The sequence below is a fragment of the Aethina tumida genome, chromosome 2 (assembly GCF_024364675.1).
Source record: "Aethina tumida isolate Nest 87 chromosome 2, icAetTumi1.1, whole genome shotgun sequence".
NCBI lineage: Eukaryota > Metazoa > Arthropoda > Insecta > Coleoptera > Nitidulidae > Aethina > Aethina tumida.
The window spans coordinates 37,154,926-37,170,021 of NC_065436.1; the positions used below are offsets into that span (position 1 = coordinate 37,154,926).

The 15,096-nt window shown below is 31.8% G+C and overlaps 1 protein-coding gene and 2 non-coding genes across 5 annotated transcripts in view; 1 reads left to right on the forward strand and 2 right to left on the reverse strand.

Annotated features, from left to right (window-relative positions):
• The window catches only part of LOC109599029 (serine/threonine-protein kinase tricornered), a 45,670-nt gene that overhangs the window by 22,159 nt on the left and 8,415 nt on the right, over positions 1 to 15,096 (reverse strand). For 2 of the 3 annotated variants that reach the window (XR_007547153.1, XM_049962400.1), the window contains exon 1: positions 9,204 to 9,550. The exons of the other annotated variant lie outside the window; for it this stretch is intronic. Coding sequence is in view for 1 of the 2 variants with exons in the window: in XM_049962400.1 (XP_049818357.1) it covers positions 9,204 to 9,360 (157 nt within the window). In the remaining variant the exon portion in view is untranslated. Of the gene's footprint in view, positions 1 to 9,203; positions 9,551 to 15,096 lie in introns of those variants that run through there. 3 annotated transcript variants of the gene reach the window in all.
• On the reverse strand, positions 9,831 to 9,923 carry Trnay-gua (transfer RNA tyrosine (anticodon GUA)). The gene is made up of 2 exons: positions 9,887 to 9,923; positions 9,831 to 9,866 (listed from the first exon to the last, which is right to left on the reverse strand). It is a non-coding gene; the product is annotated as a tRNA-Tyr (tRNA).
• Trnay-gua (transfer RNA tyrosine (anticodon GUA)) lies at positions 14,605 to 14,697 on the forward strand. The gene is made up of 2 exons: positions 14,605 to 14,641; positions 14,662 to 14,697. It is a non-coding gene; the product is annotated as a tRNA-Tyr (tRNA).

Sequence of the window (15,096 nt, forward strand, 5' to 3'; positions counted from 1 at the left end):
TACTATTGCCATATTTTATTCAGGGTTTGTTATTTAAATTTAATTTTATACATATTAAAACATCAATAACTTCAATACATCAATATTTTCAATTGAACACTATGTGTCGTACAATAAATAAAGAACCAGGTTATATTTTCAAATCAATACTTTTTTCATAATTCGTTAAAACACAAAAAATTATAGTAGAAAAACAAAATTAAAAAAATAAATAAATAATAATGTTGTTTAAAAAACATATTAAAAGGTTCAATAAATTATTATCGGAAAAGTAAATAATTGTAACTTAAAAATGAAAATATAAATGGAAGTAAAACACATTGACAAAAAACAGATTAATATTCAAGATAAAATTGAGTAAATATTCCAACTCATTAACCATTCACCGTTTGGGAATAACCATGTTTGTACAGTATCCGGGTAAAATTGTGCATTTTCACCAAAGGTCAAATTATTAATTGAACAAAGTCCCGTTTTCTTATTTACTTTTCGTGACCACGACCCAAAGATGTTATCTGTGATGAATTTATTTAGGAATATGACACGAATCAGACGAAATTAAAACGTGTCGGTTGCACATTAAGTGACATCGAGCACAATTCCGTTTCGTAATTGTGAAACGAATCGGAGAGAAATACCGATTTGACGCATGAAACAGTTCCACAACGAATCCGATCAATCCATAACAAATAACAAATAACAAATAACAAATAACAATGCAACTGTACTTTTCTATAAATATGATATTAAAAGTGGGAACACTGTTTTTGTTGGGCAACAATTCAATTAGAGACGGTTGTATCAGTAATTGATTGTTCTTGACCCATCGTAATAAAATAAGTGGCGTTGCGTGCGTTATTGTTATTTTCAAAAGCACGCCATGAGAATGCATACGCTACCCAGAAAATTCATTAACGATCGACTAGAAAATCTGGCCCACTGCCCTCTTTTTTCTTCCTTCTTCGCTTTTTTCTCATTTTAGCGACTTAAACAATCATACAAGTTTTATGCAACGTAAATTATTTACCGTTTTACCAATTTCTACTAAATTTATGAGAGATTCCTCAAGCGGAAAATTGACTCGTGTTCAAATGTTCGGAGTCACGATTAAAATGGATTTTCTGCAAACATTATTCGCAGTCTCGTTACGTCCTAAACATAATGTAATACCGATCTCTGTATAAATAAAACAAATAATAATAAATCGCTTTCACTGCGACATTTGTACGCAAGCATTATTAGTGTAAAAGCAAATTGTATTCTTGCAAAATTGACCAAAAAGGTTAGACAAGTAGAACACTGACATTTAAAGTATCGTGTGTAACTTTTTACTCTCGTATAAATGTTAATTTTTAGTTTGTTTTTTATACATATATATAATGGCAATTACAAGTCTCACTTAACCCTGACTTTTAACCAAACTAGGCAATTTTTTATTGATTTTAAGAGAAAAATGAAAAAATTGTATGTAATGGTTTGTAAATGTAATTTTTTATTTAATTTTATTTTTATTTCTATTCTTAATTTTAAACTAGAAATAATTGGTTTTCTCAAATATTTGAAATACATATTGAAAAAGTGAGGTTTGGTTGGTTGATTCAATTATATATAGTATTGGCAGAAACTGGAGCAACTTTTTTAAAATTTAAATAATTTTTGTCCCGATTTTTATGTACAAAAAATATATATTAAAAATTAACTTCCCCCTATAAATTTAACAATTACATGGTTAAACAATAAAAAATAATGAATTTAATTTTACTGATGATTATTTGTTTTGGGCAGGCAAAAAGTAGAGCAACTTTTGCTATTTAAAGTTTTATTACTACAAATAATTTATAATTAGAATTATAATTATAATTAATTCTACACTAATATATTGTAAAATTCCCATTATTATGAATAACTTCCAAACACCTTTTAAATGGAAAGCAATAGATGATCAATAATATTTGGATCCATATCTTGCTGATTACTATACTCTTTGCGTCTTGTTTTGTCGTTTTCTATCTTCTATAAGTTTTCAATGAAATTTAGATCGGGAGATTGACATGGTCAATTCGTAACATACATTAACAACACACATATAAAGTGTGCTTCGGGTCATTATTCTGTTGAAAATAATGTTTTAGTGACATATTTATATATATTTCATGAATAGGTCGCCTTACATATAAAATCCCATCACTACTAACCAGATTAAACTTGATTTCATCACTCCAGATCGTTCGTTTCCAATCATTTATAGTCCAGTGTATAAGGGACCTGGTAAACTCAACTCTGGCTCGTCTGTTCTTCTCTGATAGTAATGGTTTTTTAGTCTGGCTTTCTCGCATGAATACCTCCTCAATTGAAACATCAATTCCAAGTTGTGTCTCAAGTAGACCTTTTATTTTGCTGGAACTCAGGAGAAGAATTTTTTTGGAGTATGATCAAATTTGTTTATCCTGAAACTTATTGGTTTTTCTTGGTCGTCCAGTTTTATTTTTTCCTTCCACATCGCCAAATCTTGAAAATTGTTGTAAAACACGAGTTATAATCGAGGGATATTGATTTTTCTCTCATCGGATTGAAAGAACGATACAATCCGTGATTTCTTTCAACGAGATACTATATTAACTTAGTTTATTTTGGTATACAATATAAAACTAAAAATTATTGTGGATTTTGTAGAGATTAGTGACATTTAGTAAAACGTTCCTCTACTTTTTGCCAACCGAATATTTAGTTTTTTGATTTGTAGCTAACAGAATTATTTATAATACCAAAAATATTCACTGATATATTTGTATACGGCGTGTTCATAATCAGTATAAATTCTATTAGATTCGCTTAAACAACATAACAATTTATATATTTTTAAAGTTGATCTACTTTCTGCCAATACTGCACAATAAAAATCACAATACGAATAGAAGAATTCTATTATTCAAACAAATCGTAAAGAATATGCAAAATAGATCACGAATAGATCATTAATTTAAATATAGGTCGAACAATCGATAAATCTCGTCGAAGACTCGCACACACACACAGTCAGTATAAATAGTATGGAACGTTCGCAAATTGTTATTATTATGGGTTGGCATGGACGAAACGGCCTGCTGCTAATGCACCGGCATTAATTCCAGGTAGAGATGCAGAAAACCGGAAGCGTGCGAAGAGCGAACGCGGTCAGTCGTTAACCTTGTTTCCCGCCCGCACCACGACCTCAAAATCTGCCCGTTACACCACACAGTCAACTCGTAATTGTCTTCACATCTCGCACCGATCACCAATAAACCACATCCACAACAATTCCGAAATCGTGACCACTCTTCTTGTATGATTTACCTGTCCAGACAGTTTCCGCTTCTGATTTTTGATTTTCGATAGAAAAACTAGGTCATAAATATTTATGGTTGTCAGGAACGTAGTGCAGTAATTGTCTGAACGTTTTCGTCAAAACATCCAATGTTTATTTATTTATCCAGCTGTCACTGTCAAGTGGATCAGCATCAAATCAACTCGTAACAATGAACAAAACCGTAATTGTTCAAAAATCTAGGCCAAAAATGTGTTAAAAATAAAGAAATATATGCTCTAGCACAATGAACGTGAATTGTTGTCGGTCAGAATTGACAAATTCGAGTTACAATCGGTGGTTTATTGCGTACGACCAAATCGAGAAAGTTCTTTGTGCACGTGTTTCACTTTTCGTCAATAACATCAAATAATATTTTATCTTTAGTTCTTAATTTTAAATTACACTAAAGTTACCAAATAAACACACACAATTTCCTACTCGTACAGTTCCACATGTTGTAATTTACCATTTACAAGCCAATTATGTACTGTAAAAGATAAATAGTGAAATTATTGAATAAATAAAATTATATAACATTGAATTGTGTCACTTTACACTTTGTTTGTCTATTAAATATAAATACAACACCGGAGCAAAAATAAAATTCATTTTTAGGATCAAGGACTAAACGATTATTAGATTGAAATCGTCGACAATAAAAAAAATTAAATGCTAAAAACAACACATTGACCCACATTTTTTCTAAATATCCATTTGTAAAATGCACAGCTAGTATGATTTTCCTACAGTTTCGTCATTTTCGTCCGTCCATTTCTCAATATTTAAGGTCAAAGATACTGAAATTTACACATAATATTTATGTAATTCGGAATAAGTTAATTTTTGAACTTTCCTTATTTAAACATTCCCATGAAATTTGCATTTAATACAAAAGTGTGCAATTAACATAAGATATTCTTGGTTGATTGTTAATAATTATCAATTATCAAATTAAAACGGAGGAAAAAACAATCTGTGTTGACTAGAACCGCCAACAGCTGGTTACAATTATTTTCATCTAGTTATTTTGTGGGTTCAAATTGTGAGGGACAATTATTGTGATTACCCTAATTTAATGCACAATTTTATTTTAATTTGAATATAAATAAATATTTTAACACAATGAAACAAAACTCAATAGAAACCACATATTAGTTGTTATCAGCCATGTACACAAACGTTCATAATCTAAGCAGAAAAAGCAGAACAAAAGCGAACAATAAACTATACTAGGTTTTAATTGAGCACCATATAAGTGTGAATAAACTTCCTGCAAACACACACAGAAATGCAAACACGCACATTTAACAGAAGAAAACCAGTATTTCATTCCTTAAACGTCTCCCAGTTCTAATCGGCCGTTCGACTCCATGTTTGAGCATCTTTCCGAGATAAAAGAAGATGATGCACCATTGTTTACGTACGCAAAAGAACAAACTCATTACGCACCACTTTTGTTTGTTCAACGTGATAAAATTATGCGTGTCTTTCGAAACCTTCCTCTACTTAAAAGCTAATGAACTTTTCAAATTTCAAACCGTTCGTTCCAATTTGTTAAATCCTGAAATGTTCCAAGTTGCGAAAGCGTCGCAGGATTTGAGGTACGGTGCGCGCAGGTGAAAGTGAAAAATTGCGAAAATAAAACGCCGAATTGGTTTTGCGCCCCGCATCGGTTTCCTCTAACAAAACCATTTATTCAAAAAAAAGTGAGATTTTCAAAATGTAACTCTCACTTGCGTTAGCAGGAGATTCGATCACCAGTTGACCCGGAGGCTGAATGGTAAAAACCTGTTCTCCATACATAAATCAGTTTTAAATTGAAACCCAACACATTTCGTTCTAATCCACTGACACATATACTGTTTAAAGTATTAATTGCAACATACAAAAACGACGACAAAAATACACTACATACAGTAAAATGAAACAATCAATAGAACAGTTTTGATCTTTGACATTTTGAAAAGGTCGATTTGCATAAACACGAAACGAAAATATAACAAAACAATGAGTGGTGCATAATTATTTATAATTATTGTTTTTCGTTTGCATAATAAGGGTTATGTTTAATGCACAAACTCTTTATCACTTCTGATGTGTGTTTCATTCAAATCGCCACGAATTGCATCATTTAACGCCAAATGTATTATTTATATTTTGGTGATATTAAAAACGTTTTGCATTTACTACAAATTTTATCTTTATAATGAATAAAACTCTAGAAAAAATGATAGATATCAAAACTGCTGAGTAACTTTTAAATTTTTAATTCGATTTTAGTTTACTAAGACAAAATTATTTGAAATATGTAAATCTGTTCTGAATATTTAATCTCTGAATAACTGGTATAGTCCAGTCATCTTAGTCAGAATTAGGTGAATATTTTGGAAATCGAGCTATAAACTCGTATAAACTTATATTTGACATCTCAAAATTCATATATGATGGCTGTAACTTAATAAGACGAGATATTTACAAAAAATGTGGGAAAAAACGATTTTCGTAACTCTGACTGTGAATTTTGGGGTAAGTTTTGGAACGCCAAAATTAAAGTTTACACGAGTTTATAGCTGGGAACCACGATTTCTGAAAAATAATATAATGACTGGACGAGTCTGCTACGAGTATATTTAAAAGGGAAAGACATAATGGGTCGTCAAAAGATGGTCAGTTTCAGACGTAAAACATTATGAAAGTTGGCTAGCGAAAACAACACGAACACGATTAATTTGCGCGAAATTAAAAACAGACACACAAATCCCATTATCTTTTCGCCACACAAACAAATTTAATTGCATTAGAAAAAATGTTAATGAGCGGGACAATTGAACAGAAACACCTATTATTTATGACCGAGTTGTTGTCAGTCGCAATTTATTTTCAGAAATTTATTTCACACCGTCATTTAATATTCAGTTGGGAATGTGTAAATCAATCCACAAGGAAATAGACTGAAAATGATCTGCTGAAGCCTAATTTCGTATTGAATTTCTTAGTCAGTCAAGAAATGAGCGGCATGTGCATACAAAGTTAAGTCTACCTGACTATTATCAACGAACAACCTTTTATAATTCATTCTGAGAAATCTGCTCTTCCAGAAAATACACATTACCGAAATATCTCGGAATTGCATAATGTTCACCAGATCACTTCTCGATGCATCGAATTAAAAATAGTGAGGAGAAAATCAACAATTGAGAGAGACAAGTCACATGACTCATAAATTACGAGACGAAAATAGCTCCTGAATGTATAACTAGAATTTTTTATAAGACGGAAAATCGTTGAAATTGAAACGGGACTGAATTAAAATCGATACACGTTAAAATTAGCCGAGGCGACATTTGTCAGGATTTTTGGCACGTGACAAACGTTAAATGATATTGAAATGGGCTATTTATAAATCGACTTGTTTGAAAAAACAACGAAAACTATCCAAAACAAGAGAAGAGTAAGAATTTTCGGCTAATTGTCCACAATAATTGTGTATTCTTTTACGCAGTTCGCATCAAATAATAATAATAATAAAACAACAATAGCGAATGAATTACCGAATTTACTGGAGTTTAGCAAATAAAAGCAGTAACAGTAATGTTGAAAAAACAGTTATAAACATGCTAATAGGTTTTATCCGCCTCTTTTCACAAAAACGAGGCTATGACGTTACCGATAAATGTCCGACAATTAGTTTTACGCACCATAAACTCCGACTTTCACCTGCATCAACCACTTCATTTTGGCAATCTAATCAAAAAACGATCAATTTACACTCAACAAACGATTTTTCTCTTCACCAAATTCTAAAACCACTTAAGTCAATTTCCATTTGGAAATTTCCCATTTTACAGGTTTATTTGTAAATATAAAACTTTTGATTTATCATGGTTCGAACGGTGCACGAAATATTTTGGCACCATATCCACAATTTTTTTTGTTTTCGTTGTGACGTTACGGCACAAACATTTTTACACGTGCCCAAATTAAAATAAAGAATGCATTTTAAAACTGATGCCTATACCTATGTCTCAGATCCTTTTAGAAAAACCTTAAAAAATGTCAAGGTTTCAATGTTTATTAAATTTATTATCAACTTAACTTTAGTAATAATTTATCATGTTTACACAATAATTTACGTTGGTTCGATCCTTGGGACTGGCATGTTTCTGGACAAATATAAATCAGAAAAAGCAAATTTATAGCAAATAATGAATTCCATTCGAAATTAGCAGTTTGAAATCAATGAACGTGTGCGAGCTTAAATAAATGAAAATAACTGAAGAAGAAGAAAAAAACGATTACCAGATCTCACGCAACATAAAGTTGGTTAATCGTTTTTATAATTCGCTTAATGCCTTTTGCAGTGCATAAATTAAAAGCAATTTCGTCAAGCGATTTACGCCTTATGAAATTATGAAAGTCCGAGAGTATTTTTTATGCTCTGAAACATTAAATGCTGATTTCTTATTAGATTGGAAATATTTATACAACTTTTAAATTATTAATTGAACAATTCTGCACAAATACACGAGCATTAAACGGTTCGTAGACGAATGAAGGAAGAAAAAAAATAGTAAATAAACAGTGTGTTAGTGACTAATTATAAAAACCAACTTAAATGCATCATTGTGGTTAATTTTATAATTATTAGGAACTAATTTATAAACTGCGTTCTTTCAGTTTTGCCAGACTGCGTCAAGAAAACTATTTTTGAACCACATCCAAAATAATACGGTCCGAAAATTTTTCTAAATTAGTACTTTTTACCAAAGCCTTGGACATGATTTAATCCTTTTTTACAGTCGGGTTAATAATAATATTCATTTGCGTGGTTTATTTGACTTTCAGATTGTCATTTAATAAACATCGTCCAAGGCTAGGCGATTTTAAGGTAGAATTATACCAATTACTTTTCGATACATTCGAATCCACGTAATAATTTGATGGCTCATCATAAATCCATTTCCAAAACGTCCATGTTTAGTTTATGTAACGCAACTTTCTACACGGGAAATATAATTTGTGCAACAGTTTCCTGCGTGCTAAAAAATGATAAACAAAATTTCTAGACAGTATCTTTTTAATGGAGTCATCATCTCACAATAATTAATATGGCGAAACAGTTATACAGAAATAGTCGGTAGTGCAAGTGACACACACACGCTTATAAACCACATGCTGTCATTGAAAAACTGCTTTTTCAGAACCTTGAATCGACCAAAAACAATCAGATAGTAAATTCAATGAAATCTTAACTGTATTATACTATTGGTGAAATTTGTTTGATTGATCAAATTTCGCTATTTAAGAATCGAAAATTACTTCAATTGTTATTTCAACGGGATATTGAAACATGGAACAATGATAACAAATTAATTAAAGGAAAACAAATATTTTCTATTTTTATTATGATTAAAATAAGAAATATTCAACTGCATTACTTATATTTTTAAATGTTTTATATACCAATTTTAATTATGGTTTTGGTATGTCGTGTGATAAGTTCGACAAAAGATTAGTTTGGTAGTAACATAAAATGTGTTAAACAAAGAAAATTGATTTATGACATTTCCAACTACATAATTACACATTATCACTGTTTCATATGCACTTTTTTACTTATGCTAATTATGCTTCTATTCCATTTACATAAATAAAATGTTTAAATGTTTGTTTGTATCGTTTCATTTCTAAAATTATGATAAAAAATAGAAAATCGAACTTACTATTTTGGGACAATTAATTAAATTTTAAAGATAGACCAAATATATTATTTTTGTTTGGATGTTAACTTTAGGAAGTTTTAATATTATAGTTTATAAAATACATAAATTTTGAGTGATTAAAAAAGTGTATGTACCTAATCCCTGTTTGTTGACCGGCTGCGGACTCAGTTTGCTAATCCACCTGAGAAATCGGCACGCGCTCGTGGGGGTGGGTCTGCACCCCGGGGGCGTCTGGAGCACCGCCAGGCCGTCGGAGCCCGGCAACGGCCGGTACCGGCTGTACGGCGACATCAAACGATCGCACACAATTCTCGCATCACATCGGGCCAGAACACCCTTACAAACACCAACAACACTTTTCGCACCAAACAAAACAATCACCACCGCCGATCGACGAGCAGAAAGATCAGAGAGAAACCACCTGTCGGAGGTTGTGGCGCACGCGGCAACGTGGACGCATCGACTGGCCGCCGGTTTCGGTGGGAGTTGGTGAGCGAGCTCTGCGACGGAGAGACGGAGAGAGGGCCTCCTTCCACGGAACGGCGGCGACGGCGACGACGACGACCACGCGATCCTGCACTAAATGCGCAGACGTGGCAAATGCACGTACTCACAATCATCATCTTTATTTTTCTTTATTCAATTTTTATATCCTTATCGTTGCCAAAGTTATTAATAACTTGCCTTTTCCTTATTGTTTAATTTTCAAATGTATTTTCTCAAAAGTATAAAAAACTGATTGTCTCATTAAAAAAAGTCATTCCTTCGAGCCGGATTTGAACCAGCGACCTATGGATCACCATTTCTTTCGTTCAATCTACAGTCCACCGCTCTACCAACTGAGCTATCGAAGGTGATACAATACAAATAATGCGTAAAAAACACTCGAGTGAAAGTGGATCACTTTTAAAATTGTAATCTCTCATCGAGTATATACAACATGTTGCATCTGTATACGAAAACCTAACATTTACAACCGTGATTTATAATTTATCTCTAAATCAACAGACGTTTGTTTAGATTTGCGTTACCCAAGTGATAAAAACAAATTAGTGACCATCCCATTTTTGAGTTGTGCAAAACACACACGAATCGAATGGTTTCGCAACTGCTCGAAATGATTGTTAAGATCAGGAAATGGAACGGTTTTAATTAAAACTCGAAACGGTTCAGAGAAAATGGTCTGTTTAATATTTTAATTGAAAGTAAAACTGTTTCTGTAATTATACATTCATTCATTCATAATTTGCAGTTCCTTGTTTGGGCAAACTAGTTGCTAGTTAAAATTTATTTGACGTAAATAATTCCAAGCGAATCGAACCATCTGTAATGCAGTAAAACATTAATAGAACAAATATCGATTCCGGGTCTCGATGCCAACGGAAAGTTTTTCGTGCTTTGTAACGAAAAGGTCTCTTTTCTTTCGGCGTGCAGAATCCCGCTACGAGAATCGATTTGTTTGTACTACAACCACTCTTTTGTCGTAGACGGAACACCTGAGAATTCAAACGGAAACGGTGTTTCGTGGAAACTGCTCCGACTGAGTACACCCTACTTGCCTTCAAATCGAATACAATTTCTTCTAGAATTTATCTCTTATCAAGGCAATTTCGTAATTAATATAGAAAATTTTAAATATGTGTATATAGTATTGGTAGAAAGTAGAGACAACTTTTTTTAAAATAGAATATTTTTGGTCCTAGTTATTATGTTCAAAAAAAGTATATTAAAAATTAACTTCCCTTTATAAAGGGGATGGAAAACGAGGTTATTTTCTTAATTTTGATTTATATACGTGTTACGATAATGATAAAAATATAAAACTATTTTTTTTTTGAATTTCTCATTCAATTTTCGATGAAATTATGGGCTTCGGGAATTTTTAAAACGGTACGTCACATTCTCAAAAATTAAAAATAGATTTTTTGATCAAAAAATGATAAAACACAGAACTTTTCTGATTGCTGTACTAATGAAAGCAACAGAATAAAATAGGAAACACTCATATAAAAATAACTCTAATCATTATTATAAACTTTATTTTTAACTATATTGATAAAATACTATTGTTTATATAATTCAACTACGTTTTAGAGAATTTAAACTTTCCTTTAACTTTAGTGAGTATTTTATCATTTAAAGGGTTAAATCATAAAAAGAAATCGATTTTTATTTTTTTTTTTTTTCAATGTGACGTACGTTTAATTTTACTGATGATTATTTGTTTTGGTCTGGCAGTCAAGTAGAACAGCTTATACTATTTAAAATTTTATTACTACAAATAATTTGTAATTAGAATTTTATTTAATTCTAAATTAATATTTTGTAAACACCCTTTTTAAATGGAAAGTAACAGATAGTCAATAATATTTGGAACCTTATTTTGCTAGAACCATGAATAAATCTTGCTGATTACTGTACTCTTGTGTCTTTTTTGTTGTTCACTATCTCTCATAACTTTTCAATGAAGTTTAGGTTGGAAATTCAATTCCAGACCAGTTCATAACATTAAATTTTTCCCTTAAATGCCATTTCCTTAAAATTTTTTTAAGTGTGCTTAGGATCATTATCTTCTTGTTGGAAAGTTTTAGTGGCATATTTTTATCTGAATACGGTACTATATTGTTCCTCAATATTTCTTTATACATAAAACGATCCATGATACCTTCTATTCAAAGAACCCATTTCAAATATCGAAAGGCAGCCCCATACCAGTACTGACCTGTCGCTGTGTTTTATAATGAGTATGGTAAACTTTGCGTTAAATTTTTTATGAATAGGTCGCCTTACGTATAAAATACCATCACTGCTAACCAGATTAAACTTGATTTCATCACTCCAGATCGCTCGTTTCCAATTATTTGAGTTTCAGTGTAAAAGAGACCTGGTAAACTCAATTCTGACTTGTCTGTTCTTCTCTGATGTTAGTGGTTTTTTAGTCTGGCCTTCTCACATGAAGATCCCCTTGTAGTAATCTATCTCTTACAGTTCTTGAAGAAACATTAATTACAATATGTCTCAAGTAGACCTTTTATTTTGCTAGAACTCAAGAAATGATATTATATATTATATTATCCTGAAATTTATTGGTTTTTCTTAGTCGTCCAGTTTTATTTTTTCCTTCCATATCACCAAATTGTTGTAAAACACGCGTTACAATCGAGCGATATTGATTTTTATCTCATCGGATTGAAAGAACGATACAGTTCGTGACTTTAATTTGGAAAATAATTTCTTTCCACGAGGTACTATATTTATATATATATATATATATATTTAGTTTATTTTGGTATATACTATGAAACTAAAAATAATTGTGGATTTTGTAGAGATTAGTGACATTTAATAAAAAGTTGCTCTACTTTTTGCCGGCCGAATATTTAGTTTTTTTATTTGCAGCTAACAAAATTATTTTTAATATAAGAAATATTCACCGATATGTTTGTAAACAATGGGTTCTTAATTTGTATAAATTATATTATATTTGCATATATAGATAGGGCGGTAACAATTTATGTATTTTTAGAGTTGCTCTGCTTTCTTCCAATACTCCAGAATATAAACTAATTAACAAAAAGTACAATATGATTTATCACTAATATCCGCAGGTTTACTTAAAATCCATCATTAAAATCACACAAATTAACACGACAAACATTTAACAATTATTTATTATATATTTTAAAAACAAATTTATAAATTTGAATAAGACCTATATTAATAATAACACTATTGAAACTTTAATAATTTCATGGGCGTTTTACGTGGAAGTAAATCATGAAACGGAGAATGACAATTAGCTGGTGAAACTACAATTAAAAACCATAACAGTCGAAAATGACCGTACTTCAAACATCAATTATGGTCCATTACAATACGACATTCTTACTAAAAGACCATATCATATATTTTTCAACTTGCTAACGGTTCATTTTCCTTTGTTCCAACGTTTTCTGTCGACTTTCTCCCGTATTGTTTAATTATTTTTGTATTTTTGTTTGTTGGCGTGGGGGTCAAAATAATCCACTTTTAACTTATTTTATGATCCACGTGAGACAAATTCGTCCTTGGAATTTTGCGACATCGAAAAATCCCGTTTATCGTATTGAAAACGTGTAAACAGACTCGATGACTCCGATCTTGATTTCATTGTCTCGATTTAGAATTGTATATATAAATATCGAACATCCGTTATGGGAACGCCAAACACGCCGACGCTTTAATTTCTGCATTCGTTCTACTCTTTTACCGATGGAAATGCAAAAAATCTTCCAAACGCAATTAAAAATAGTTGACTTAGACTTTCGACAATTTACCAACGAGTTATCTAATAGCAATAAACGAAATCACTTCCGGGAAATCCTATAATTTAAATCTAGTTATTATATAATACCTAAATACGTTCTAATTTCTTTTTGAAAATCTTTAGACATCTCCGTAATTTGTTTAATACATCCTAAATTATAATCCTTTCATTCTTATAATGTTTGTTTATTTTTCAGTTTCCATTCACGAGGTCCATTACTTGATAGAATGTTATCTCTGATTTTATTGCCATCGAAAAGCTATTTTTCCGATTTACCTAACAAGTAACAAAAACGCCAGAGCCAAGTGAAGTATGTTCGTATTTGGTAAATTTGATGCAGACGAGACGAAGTGTGTCAGTTAACGAGACTAGACCAGACCAGACTAGACTAACTGATCCTTGAAAGTGGAGTCCGATTGAAAAAAAATACAGTTAACCACGGTTCGAGAGTTTCCAAAAGTGTCCTCGTATAATTTTCATTGTGCCAAATCGCGGATCTGTAAAAAACATTGTATAGGTACTGTTTCACATAGACACACACATGCAGAGAGAGAGACAATAAAATCCTTGACCCACAAATCTCGTTGTGTCATTCGTCCTGGCAGTTTTCGTGAACGAAGTGGAAGCGCGTACGTTTGTGTAATCCGCACGACATGGAAATCAGAGTCACACAATGGCCCATTGTTTTGTAATAATCGTTTGAAAAAAGTCGGGTAATTAATTCCCGGCAACGATCTGTATGCGTCGCCGGTCGATCTCTTCACCCAACCCCGAAATTCTTTTAATTGTAACAAGTCGCGTTCTGAATTCACATCGTCCTCTAACGGTATCCGATTGTTTGTTATTCTTCTCACCATTATCATCTACCATTAATAAACATTCGCCTGAAACGCTAATAAACGATTGAAATTAGTTACGTTCAGCCGAAAACTGAAATCTGAAATCTGGAACGTTCGTGTCGACAAACTTATAAACACGACGTTGCGTTTTTGAGCACCAAACTGTGCCACAAATTCGACTCTAATTTCATATAATAAAGGCATCAAACAAATGGGATTATATATTGATCAAACTTGTATAACTATGATGAAAAATACAATTTAATTTAATTATGGTTCTTAATTCCAAATCATCATTAGCAAAACTGGTTTGTTTCGTCTGACCGCGTGTCCTATTTACCATTCACTTTCACTTTAGCCAATTTTTTAGACAATTACCATCAAGCAGTACCTTCGATAGCTCAGTTGGTAGAGCGGTGGACTGTAGATTGAACAAAAGAAATGGTGATCCATAGGTCGCTGGTTCAAATCCGGCTCGAAGGAACGCTTTTTTAATATGTGCACCAATTAATTAATTGACTAATTAAATACTGCTAAAAGTGATCCAGGTTAATTGCACTTTGTGCAAGAGTCAACACCTTCGTTAGTTCAGTTGGTTGTTTTTTACTTAAATTTTTCCTGAATACACAGTTTCTACAAACACACATTCCAAACTCCTTTGTCTCAACCATATTAGACACAAAATGCCCTCATAAATGGTATAAACTTATATTTTGATATCCCAAAACTTCAATACACCTATCAATATTGTAGAGCATTAAATTCTCTACAACTTTTGTTTTAAACATTTTTTCATACGTTGAACCATCGTGGAGAGGCCAGAGAGCGAACAGCTAGAGTATCATTTTAGGTCAACTGGTAGTCCCGATCGAAAATACGTAG